Source organism: Peromyscus californicus, unplaced genomic scaffold, assembly GCF_007827085.1.
Source record: "Peromyscus californicus insignis strain IS unplaced genomic scaffold, ASM782708v3 Scaffold_14__1_contigs__length_90479793_seg_2, whole genome shotgun sequence".
Classification (NCBI taxonomy): domain Eukaryota; kingdom Metazoa; phylum Chordata; class Mammalia; order Rodentia; family Cricetidae; genus Peromyscus; species Peromyscus californicus.
Window position 1 is genome coordinate 66606054 of NW_026294436.1, and position 12329 is coordinate 66618382.

The following is a 12329-nucleotide window of genomic DNA, read 5'->3' on the forward strand; positions in this document are numbered from 1 at the left end:
AGAACAGTGGCTCCTAACCTGTGAGTTGCAATCCCGAGGTCAAACAAAATTCTTTCACAAGGGTCACCTAAGACCATCAGAAAACACAGATATTCACATTACAACTTGTAACAGTAGCAAAACTAGTTATGAAGTAGCAATGAAAATAATTTCATGGTTGGGGGTCACCACATGAGGAACTGTATTAAAGGGTCGCAGCATTAGGAAGGTTGAGAACCACTGATCTAGAGTACCTTTCAGAGAAAAAAAAGTAGTATTGGGTAAATGTCTCACCTCTATTCCCTGATTGGGAACTTCATGGAATCCACCCATCAGAAAGGAGAAATTGTTCTGTAACCCTGCACGCTAAGTGATAACTTGAAATGCAATCAATTTAAAAATGAATTGAGTATAAACATCTCATTGAGGGCAGGTGAGTTGTACCTTGTAAGGTAATTCATTATGTGTACTCATGAATGAAATTCTTGCTAAGTAGGAAGAGTTTCTTGCTTCCGGTTCAGGAAAACAAATTTGCTTAGTGGTGTGCTGAGGTTTTTGGTTCTCTCACTTGATGTTTGCTGAGTTGATGTCAAGCCAACATCAGGAGGCTCACAGACCCCTCTGATGTGCTCCTAGGTGGCTACTGCCATGGTGTCTACTGCCATAGTGTCTACAAGTGAGGAGGTGCCTGCTGAGCTGACATGGGCATCTGTTGTGGCCCACCATGGCTATTCCTAGTTACAAACCCAGAAGAAAGGCACCCATCTGTTCACCACACATGCTGGAATATGCATAGTGGCACTGCTCATAATAGCCCCAAGCTGGGAACTACTATATCACACTGAGAACGGACCACCCACCACTATGTGTTAGGGATGAGTCTCACGTACAACACTGAAAGATGCCAAGCACCAAAAGGCACAATTCCATTTATGTCCAGCACAAGAGACAGCTAAGCGTGGAGAAGCCAGGAGAGGTTATGCCAGCTGTGAACTACGGAAGGAATATGAAGGGACTCCCAGAGTCCCAGCAAGGATGCTTCTTGACCTGGGTGCTGGTTACGTGTGCATTTAGCGAGCCGTGTGTAGCTAGTTTTCTGTTTTATTCCAACCAGAAGAGGGCCAGAACATGATGGTGAGAAGCCTCACCCACTTGTGGGGGTTCTGGCTGAAATCTCCCGTCAATAGCCTTTTTACAGGAGTTAGGGGTGGGGACACATCTGTCCCAGGAGGTTGAAATCTATCTTTGAGTTAGGTTCCCAAGGCTCTAGGTTCAGAGGCAGAGCTATAAAACTCAACTGTATTGTATGAATCTTACAACAACCATCCGGTTACCGTATCAATGTCACATCTGAAGTGATGTGCATTTTTCCAAGTTTCTTAATTTCCTAACTGTTTTGCCTCCATGCATGCATGTGTACCATGTATGTGCCTGATGCCTGTGGGGCTGAGAGGGTCAGATCCCCTGGAACTGGAGTTAAAGCTGTAAGCCGCCACATAGGTACTGGGAACCAACCCTGGAGCCTCTTAAAAAGCAGCAAGTACTTAAGTCTTAACTGGGGAGCCATTTCTCCAACTTTCGGGGTGACTTTAAAACCTAGCTCTGAGGAAGAGATCTTCAAGCAGGGTATGGCAGGTGCCTATCAGCACTTGGGAGGCTGAGGAAGGAGGATCGTGGTCTGAGCTGTACAGAAAATTCCTGAGGAGTGAGTGAAACCGTCTCAAGAACTGTGATCCTGTCCTGCCAGCCTGGGTTGTCTGCAGCAGGCATCCCCACACAGGTACGCCTCAGCACACTGCAACCACAGAAACCATGACAGATGACTTTTAAAGATCCCAACCCTTCACAGTGAAAGAAACAGCTCCATGGCTTGGTGCACATGCTCACACTAGCCAGACTGCCTTCCCTCGGCCCATCATGTAGCAGCCACTGGACAGCAAGTATATTCTCTTAGAATGTTCAATCTTAGGTAGCGGGCTTCAGGAGGAGTATCCTCCTGTGCTCTGTGGGTTCTCAAACATACTATATATACTCTTGTTCTTTTGTGATGATGGGGATTTAGTCCAGAAAGAAAAAGTACAAAAGCTGAGGGCCAAACTTGCTGATAGGAGCAAGTGAACTTAGTCCCCATGCTGTGTACCACAGGAGTGCTCCTTGGTGCCAGTGTGGGTCCGGGGTGCCCCACAAAGGTTTGGTTACAGGACTGACCGTGGTATCAAGCCAAACTCTTGGGACTCGGGGCCTAGCGAAAGTCAGGCTGTGCAGTCTGTGTCCCCTCTCCTTTTGCTCTCCTTGCTTCCTGGCCACCATGACATGACCAGGCCTCCTCGGCCACCCTTCTGCCATGATGCACACCGCTTCACCACAAGACCAAAGCCAAAGGGTCACATGATCATGGAGTGAACCTACAGTCCAGATAAACCTTTCTTCCTTTTAAGTTGACTTAAGAGTTTTGTCCCAGTAACAGAAAACTGACTGGCACACTCTGCTTATTTAGAAATCCGGCTGGTAAATAAGGAAAGAAATGAAGTTATTTAATAAAAGGTGCCTGGGCCTTCTTTCCACGGAGGCCATTAAATGGCCACATCTTTTGCACTAATTGAATACGTCACCAGGTTTCATCAGCACTGTTAGGTGGGGGTGGGGGTGGAGGTGGGGGTGGGGGTGGGGGTGGGGGTGGGGAGCATCCTGGGAAATTGAAGCAGGTTGCTTGCCCCTCCTTGGATGAGAATGCAGAAGGGTGGGCCAGCAATCTCCAAACTGAGAACTAAGTGTAGTGCAATGTCAGAATCACAATCATGGGAATGGGACACAAACACTTTTTCACGTAATATATTAGGTAAACAAACGGCAACCGGCAAAATAAACACAAATCTCTTTTGAATTAGGTATGGTGTCTTTTTATTTCCAAAGAAAGATACCAAGAAGCAGAAGAATGAAGCTGTTAAAATCAGCAAAGCTGCAAAGTGGGAGAGAAAGCCGAAAGGGGGACAGGTCTCACTGGACGACACACACCTTTGAGTGCAAACCCCAGGGTCCAAGGCTGCAAGCCTAAGTCGAAACACGTCCGACTCCGGCAGTCTGCTGACCCGTCAGCAGCGGGGCTCAGCCCTCTCCGCGGGGTCCTAGCTTTGCACATTCTGGACAAGTCATGCACATACATGTTACACGTCAGGGTTACATGAAATTGCATGCAATTCACACATAACATTATTGGAAGGCACTGTAATGTGTAGCAGAAACTGCTACTTTCTGGCAAGTCTTCCTAGGGTGGATCCAAAGTGGTCCTCTAGATTAAATCATTGGAAACTTTGGTGCCAAACTCAGGCGCTACCCGATCCCACTGAACCAACCATCTTGCCTTCTCACTCTCTCTTTTACTTCCCCTTCTTAAAGCACGTGCCAAGCTTGGATGATGGTTTTTCCTGACAATGATACCGTGTTTCATACAGACTTTCAAACAATTTCATCAGTCAAGCAAAATTTTACAATAAGTTATAAAATTTACAGTAAGCTGTGGCCAGTTTCATTTCTCCTGAATTTTAGCAAGGCCTATAATCCACAGATTCACTGAGATAAGATCCACAAGATTCCAGCTGGCAAATGATTTAGAATTAAAACTCTTCCATTGAGGTGTCTACTTAGCTTCTAAAGTCTGACTTAAGTGATGCTGCCTCCACACTTGACTTTAGATTATAAAAGTCCTCAGTTCACAGGCTGCAAATGTTTATCATCCTTTAGCAAGAATAGCACTGGGCATCTTTTAAGGACACACGTGCATATTTCTAACAGCTGCTGCAGCAAAGCAAGATGATATGAGACTAAAAGTCCAGTGTGTTCTAAAGAAAGGTCACAGGCCCCGACTATCCACCTCTTCTAAGACTGCCCCTTAAAATCTCATCGATGCATTGTGCTATTCTAGTGTGCGTTTTTGGTTTATCAACTTGAGGTCTAAGAAGGAAAATGCATGTAAGGATCTAAATCTGGTTCTTTATCCAGAAAGAGCCACACTGACTCCCTAACTCCTACAAAAGAAGAATCAATGCTAGAAACTATTTCCACGCTACACATGGGCCTACTCACTGACTCCCAGAGGCTCACCAGGGAGCACAAAAAGATCAGCTGGCTTGCATCAGGCAGAGGATCTGGACCTCCTCTCATGGGTCAGGCCCTGGGTTTCTAGCTGGAATCCCCGGCAACTGTCTGAAGTTCTGTTCTGGGTAAAGCAGATGCAGTAGCCTTTTATCTGCTAATGGGGGTCACTAGAGATTCAGTGGGTGCCTACAATTATAGACCACAGAAAGGCTTCCTCAAAAGTACCCGCCCTTATTATAAACATGTATTATAGAGATATTTTCTACTAACTACAGATGTCTCGAGACAGAATTTAAGAAAACTCTATCCTAGTTTGCTCACATTCATGAGAATAACTCCATCATCCCCACCACATACATACATCATAAAAAGCAAGTCTTGTCAATGAGAAATGAATGCCAACACATATACCAAGAGTCAGAGTCAAAGTACCCCAGGAGGACAAGATGCCCACACGTGTCTTCAGTCACCTATCTTAAAAAGCAAGCGGCAGTGTCAAGGGGGCACTTTGCTTTTAATTGTTGTAAAGCCTGAGTCAAACACAAGGAGCTAGGGAGGAACGGACTTCATCTACTAAAAAGAGTCGACAGAGAGGGACGTGCAGTGCCGTCCCTTGTTCAAGCTGGCAGTGACAGTGAGTGCACTGTGACAGCTGGCTCACAGGACACAGGCGTTCACGAACACTGCGGAGGTGCATGTGCTCCAGGAAAACAGGAGGGCTAGGCTGCTGCCCTCGCTGGCTCAGCAGTCAGCTAGCTGAGACCCAGCCCACAAAGCACGGGAAGAGCACACAGGGCTTGCTTTCCACCACTGACGGCGCGCTGGAGCACAGGTCTGAACACGACCCCAGAACATCAGCAAAGAACACTGGTCTTTCTGATGGCACACACCTCTACGGAAGCCACCAAGGTGTCCCCAGTGTTTCAGTTTATGAAAGCACACAAATGATGCGGAGTAGACAATCACTAATGCCTAACAGAACACTTCTGACCTCAAAACGGCTGTCCACTGATACTTCCTTATTCATAAATAGGATGTCAGTTCTTTACTGAACATAATCTAGTATTTTTAAACATTCAAAGGCTGCTCTCTAAGATCAGAGAGCAGAGGGCTGGAGAGATGATGGCTCAGCAGTTAACAGCACTTTCTATTTTTTTCTAGAAGCCTCAGGTTTGATTCCCAGCATCGAAAGGGTAGTTCACAACTGTCTACGCCCTCTTTTGACCTCCAAAGGCACCAGCCACCTATGTGGTACACAGATGTACATGTAGGCAGGACATCGATAGGCATTAAAAAATTCTGTTTCCTGGGTCACATAACTAACCAACAACCACAACTACGAAAGGTGAATGAAGAAACTCAACTAAATTTCAGAAGTAGAAGGGACCTTACAGACAAGCAATCTCGCACACGGGGTCCCAACTCAGTGCCTGCCTCAGGGTTCACGGTCACAGCAAAGCAGGGACATGGAAAACGGAGTAGTAGTGCATATCACACAGGGACTGTATGTACCCGAATTAATTGTCAGCAAGTGGAATGAGGTGTTTAGGATAAGTAAACAAACTCCTGAAATTGCCCCGCCCCCACCACAGTGGTAATTAGAAACTGTATCTAGATTTTTAACATGGTTTTCTTCTTCTAAATATCCATACCTTCCCAATTACCTTTTTCTGAGATAGTTTTCCTAGGCACTGTGCAAAGCTGGTACCAAGCACCATCTTGGTCTCTGAAGGGCTAAGCCAGCTCAGTTCCGATTTCTCCCAATACAAAACGGACAGAGGCCTGGTGGCTTTGGTATCAGGTAGGGCTCATGACTATAAAGTTGTAAGAGAATTCCTCAGGACAGACAGACCTCAGACTTGAGGGTGAAAATGTTTGGGGAAATCCCACAAGTTAGAACATCAAATGCCAAAACATGCCTGCATCCAGGTTCAACCTGGCAGTGGAATGACAATCTTATGCTGGTATGTCTCACCTAGAACAAGTTGAAAATTAAAAAAAAAAAAAAAAATTAAGCACAAAACACCATGTGAAAGCATCTTAAAAGTTGTGTGGATAGAACTGACTAGAGAACGTTGAATTTCAGATGCTTTTAGGTATCAAACTTTAAAAAGGTTTCTGAGTCACACTTACTTCATGATCACAATAGACTATATTTTGATTTTTTTTTTCAGTGCTAGGGATCAACCCAGAGCCTCACACACACACTATGCATTCCTACGGCGACTTGCATCTCAGTGCTAGGAAATACACATGCTTCTTCTCTGTGGAGTAGCACTTCCCTTGTGCCGCCTGACTGACCTCCTGTGTGTGTGCTCTACACCTACCTAGAAGAACCACGACTAACACCGCATCAACGGGCAACATCACTCACTGTGTGACTTCGAGATTTTGTTTTTTAAAGGAGTCTATTATCTACTGCTGGAGATCTTCCTGGAGTCAAAAGGAGACAGTTAAACCAGATTTACAGAACAATAAATGGAGATTGTCACTCACGAATAGTTCTTTAACTAAGTACATGAACATTTCTAATTTTTATTAAAACAGAAAGCCCTATTATCTTGCAGCTTAATTTATGTTTAGAGAGGGCTGAATTTGGTGATGAGCTCAGTGGAGCACTTGAGTTTCCTACTGCCAGTCAGTCATGTGCTCTGCTTTCTCTCAGCCCTTACCTAGGTCCCCTGATCAAGGTCTTCGAATCCTAAGGTCCTACACCAGAAGCTTCTAAGGCTGTGTGTTATTGGAGTACCTGGTAAGCTTCAAACTAGGGTACAGTGACAGATCTCCTGTCTAAACACGTAACTGTGGCTTCAGTGTTTATCCATTCTGTATGTTAATGAGCATCTATAACTGAAGGGAAACGCTATTTCCCACACCCCTGCTCCTCGCATGTATCCATATCTTTCGATTTCAATGGATATGATCAGTAACTGTAGCAAATTCTTTTTAACATCTTAAGTCATCATGACCAGGTCACTTTTTACCCTTTCAGTGACTATTGCTTTACAAATTAACATAGTTCATACTTCAAGAGTTTTCAAATTCACATTTTTATTAAAAAGCTCAATTTTCCTTGTCTGAGCTGACTAGTCATTAGTATTCTACTGATGGAAGGTGCCTGCTACTCCGTAAATTTGCTGTACCATTTTACTTTCTTTTCTAATCAACTAATCAACCTTAAGAGTTTAAAAATTTGAATGTTTCATTTTTCCAACATTAAAATACCAAGAAAAAAGGGGGTGGGGCTAGGAAGCTAAGCTAAATTGGAAAAGTGCCTCCCTAGCAAACACAAGGGTCAGAGTTAGATCCTAGAACCCATGTTAAAATGCTGGGGGTGGTGGTACCAATTAGTAAGGCCAGCACCAGGAGGCAGAGACAGGAGGGTCCCTGTGGCTCACAGACAGCTGGTCTAGCTCAATTTGTGAGCTCTAGGTCAATGAGGGACCCTGTCTCAAAGGGAGTGAGTGGCGAGGTTCAACACCGGTCTCTACATGCGTATGTGCATGTTCACCAACACCAAAGACATGTTACAAAGAACCCTGGTACTTCAAAAAATCATCAAGGGAAACACAAGAGGACGAGATTTAGTCCACAGCCTATTTTGATGTTGGGAACAGAGAAAGCCTGTATCACAGAGAAAGCCCCCCACCCCCAAGAATATCTGGCATAAAAATAGATGGCTTTTCTTGAGAGATTGCGAATTTTAGCTTCTTAGTCAAATAGGTGTTTACTCAACAAAAACAATTCCTGTGAATACATGTTCTCCACGATCTTCATATAAAGTACTGACCAGAGTAACTGTTTAGTCATACTCTTTAAATTACAGCAAGTTTTGACTTCAAAAGAAGCACTGAACTTATAAACAGTAAATGGCTCTCATCAAAATGTCGGAGGTATCAACTCCGGTAAACTCTTAGGATCCTTTTGTATTTCTCAGTGCTCTGGGGAGATGATCAAATACCAATTCTATTCAACAAAAATGGCACTACCGGGAACAGGTTGGAGTTTGGAAGTGAGAAATGAGAATGTCCTTAGGAAAGTGGATTTTCTTACAGCTTGATAAAGGGACAGGTACCCCCTTTACACTCTGCCTTCCATGACATCATTTCCATGCTACGACCCACAGGACTTTATGGATTTCTTTTAGACAAAGTCTCTCTATGCAGCCCAGCCTGACCTTGAACTCACAATCCTCCTGTTTGTCTCCAGAATGCTGGATTAGAGACCACGGTAAAGGGCTTAAACAATTCTCATGGCCACACGAAACTACAGGCCCTGCAGCTCACTTTCATAGGCCCTGTGCCTACTAAAAGCACGAGCTCTTCACAGCAGCACTGAAAAGATGGATAAAACTTAGAAGACAGTAATTTTAGCCAGGCAAACTGAAAAGCTTAGCATCTGTTGCTTAATTCATTTTTGAATGAGAAGTGACTAATCTGTAGATAAAGCAGGAATGTGAGTTAGGACACAAAGAAAAATCAGCTGGTGTTTTCACAGCGGTGGGCTACATAATGGCTGCAAAATGCAAATTAATGCTAGGAACATGTAGTTCACAAAGATGGAGGACAGCTTGGGCTAGAGGCTGGGGTCTGGTAAAAGGACAAAAAAAATACAAGATTATTGTACTTCTAATGAAGAAATTACAGTTTGAAAATGGAACTCAGAACTGATACTTTATAATAGATAAAAACGCTGAGGCTGATATACACAGAGCCAATTTAAAGAGATCAGCATAATGTAGAAAAACACTATAGATGGTACAGACTACTACATTTAAAGGGAATAACTTGGCAATATCCTTTAATCTGCAAATTATATAAACAACAATGAACTGTGTAAGAGATGAAATATATGATCATGTTATAGAACAAAAATGGAGTAAAACATTTTTTACCATCTTGACTATAAAAGACACTGGATTAAGGTATGCTGAGAAAATGTAAGATATAAGGAACACACAGCACTCACTTCAAAATAAAAGGCAGATAGATCATTACATATTCCCTTTGTGTTATGTACTATTTCTGACTTGGATGAAATCTTAAAGAACAGTGACATGATGTGTAAACTGTAAACAGTGAAGCTGTGGGCTTCACGAGGTGCGAATTTTACACCCAGTATCATCACTTGAGTTTGGAATTAACATATTACTTTAGAAGATCATCTAAGTGTCACAAACAAGAAACATGTATATACTGAAATTTTATTTCAATCGCACAAATGAAGTTAGCGTGTAAGAAATTTAAATGAAACAGTTATGGTAAAAACAGCAAAGAACTGAAAAACCTAAACAGGAAATACACCTGCAGCATGAGGAGTCAACATTCAATGTTTCATCTTTAGTTCTGATTGACACATTATGCTTGTAAGTTTTGAACAAACTTTGAGATCATGACGACTATTCTTTAGAGATTTCAGCACCAGCACTAAGGTTTGTACATTCAGGTTGTTTGCTATTGACTTGCTAGCCATTTACAGGGTGTGTTGTAGAGCTGTCGCAGGTCAGATCACAGTGTTGAGGAGAGCAGTGCCTTCCTGTAGTTAGAAAGGATCCCTAAACTGTACTCAGCTGAAGACATTCAACACACAAAAGCAAAACCCACCATCATACTATGGTTCCAAGGAACAGTTCTGGGAAAATAACCTAAGCTTCGGTTTCCCATTTTAATCACTGAAATCTCTAACAATGACAAGACTGTCATGTATGACAGTGAACATATAGAATAGTCCAAGTACGCTTCTAGGAAGGAACACATTTAGCCATGTGGGATAATGCAGTATTATGGAGGATATAGCATGAGTCAACACTGGTTCTTTTTTTTTTTTTTATCATTTTACACAGACATTGTGTTAAATATTAGACCAAGGCACAAAACGTTTAGTGCATAAACCAGTTTCTTTTAGGACTTAGCATCTGACTTTAGTATTCTGTCTCACTTTGGACCACTGATACCCAGTACTCTACCTATTACAGACTATTTAACTTCAGCAACAAAATCAAAAGTGATGTTTGATCAGATCTGTAAGGGATGCACACATTTACATTATCAAAGGAGCGCATAATCAGAAGTTCAACAGTAAAATGCAATGACTATTTCTTTGAGAGAACAACTTATGAGCTTACTGCATCTTTAATGCCTTTACTATTACTGCATGACAATGGAGAACGGGTAGAAAAAGAGCTGTGTATTTGAACTATAGTAGCTCATCCCTCACAGTTTAATCTAAAAATGAAGTTTCTACAGAAACAAACTCTTAACAAGGAAAAAAAAAATCCTCATTCAACTTCTCGGTAGTGTGATGACTGCAAATTGTAGCGTTTAGAAAACTACGCTGTCATCAAGCTTTGTTTTAAAACTGAGACGTACGAAATCTAGAAAGCAAAAGAAAGTGGATTATTTCCCCCATTTTTTTTTTTTTTTTACGTTTTGATAACCAAAGCAAGTATGGCACATTAATAACTCAAGCATAAATCATGGAGAGCCTGGAGAATTTTTGATTTCCTAGATTTTCCAAAAAGCTAACATTACAACAAATAGAATTTCTCCCTTATTTTAATCTTGCCAATTATAACATAAAGGGGTGGAACACATTCAACAATCTCCCCCCCCCCCCCTCTCTCTCTCTCTCTCAGGGTCTAAGTATCACTTCAGTTTTATGAAAAGAAAACTGCAGAACGCCCCACTGGTTTCCCTTCATCTGGTGACTTCTGTGACCCCAACTGCTGCCATCACTGATATTTCCTGTATTTTAGCACAACCAAGGTCAAGAGCAGCGTCCAATCAGGAGCACGCACCCAAACACCTGCAACACAGCAGGGACCTAGTGACAGCAACTGCCAAATTCAGTGATCAAACTTTGGAGATCCACAGTGAGATGTAATTCATGTGAAGCTCAGAATCATGCTTCAGACCATTGGAATTGCTGGTTAAAATACAAAGAGCTGAAGACATGATGTAAAAGATTAAGTACTTGGTTTTGTTAACATGTTTATGGACTAAAGTCACAAAATATTTCTCATAATTCATGCAGATAATTGAGAAAAAAAAAGATAGTGCAGAATTAACTTTAAATAAAAAATTATTCCTCCCCTTCCTCCCACTTCCCTATATTCTACAAAATATTTTCCCCTGGGACTAGGCCTTGAAAAGGCCACTACATATTAGTGTGACATGCATTATTATCTGTAATTAAAAAAAGCTAACTTTGTGGTGATTGTAATTACATTATAAAAATGTCCGCATGCATAAGTCTAAAAAAGGTTGAAAACCTACAGGAAATCTATAATAGAATGTTTTACATTTGACCACTGTTTGTATATAGAAGTCATAGATTTGGTAAAGCATTGTAACAATTTAGGAAGGCATCTAAATATTTAAATTCTGGACGGATTTTGTTTTAAACTACAAAATTGCATGAAGGCTAACCCGAGAGACTTCCTATCATTCTAAATTCCTCAAGTGGGACTAAACATTTTAGAACCTTTCTTATAAATACCACCCTTTGAAAGCACATACAATTCCATTTGTTCCATATTTTATGATCTTAACTATTCACGGAATATCAAATATGATAGGAAGACAAACCTGAGAGAAACGTTTACAATGCAACAGCAGAACTTGCTAAATTAAATTCTTCATCAGCGCCCCCTAAAAAAACCTCCTAAGCCTTTATCTTTATTTTAGCAATGGATTGTGGAAAACGTGCAGTTTCATCTAGACATGAAAATATTTCTTGCCTGATGGGTTTAGTACTGCTAGGGAATTCAAACACAATTCTTCATCCTGCGGTAAAGGTCAGAACAGGAGCAGCACGCCGGGAGGGAGCAGCTGATTGCCAGAGTCACTATGTCTGAAGGCTTTCAGAGGTTGGCGCTTTTTCCCTCCTGACTGTATCCATTTTCTTCTTACAGCTTAAAAATCGTAGGGGGTTGTTAACAGTTGTTTGTAGGAATTCTTGTTTTTCTCCAGATTCAAGTCCTGTCTCTCTTAGTTCGCTTCTCTATGCAGTATTCGACTTGCTCAGTTCCTGCCTGATTGCTGCAACAGGGAAGGAAGGAAGGATTTTCAATGTCAGTATTCCAGGAAAGAGATACAGATGAATGACTCATTCCTGAGAAATCCGAAGGGTTGTGTTCAAACTCGGTCATAAAAAGATACAAAATTTACATCTCCATTGTATACATCTTTTATATCACAAAGATTCCAATCACATGTGATTATATTTATGTACCCCAGACACAGACTCTGGTTCTG

General features: G+C 41.9%; 1 protein-coding gene across 10 annotated transcripts in view; it reads right to left on the reverse strand.

The window, feature by feature from the left end:
* Positions 1-9261: 9261 nt before the first annotated feature.
* The window catches only part of Enah (ENAH actin regulator), a 107208-nt gene continuing 104140 nt past the window's right edge, over positions 9262-12329 (reverse strand). For all 10 annotated transcript variants that reach the window (XM_052737846.1, XM_052737855.1, XM_052737853.1 and 7 more), the window contains one exon: positions 9262-12113. In XM_052737846.1, the coding sequence (XP_052593806.1) occupies positions 12076-12113 (38 nt within the window). In that variant the 3' untranslated portion in view covers positions 9262-12075. The remainder of the gene's footprint in view (positions 12114-12329) is intronic.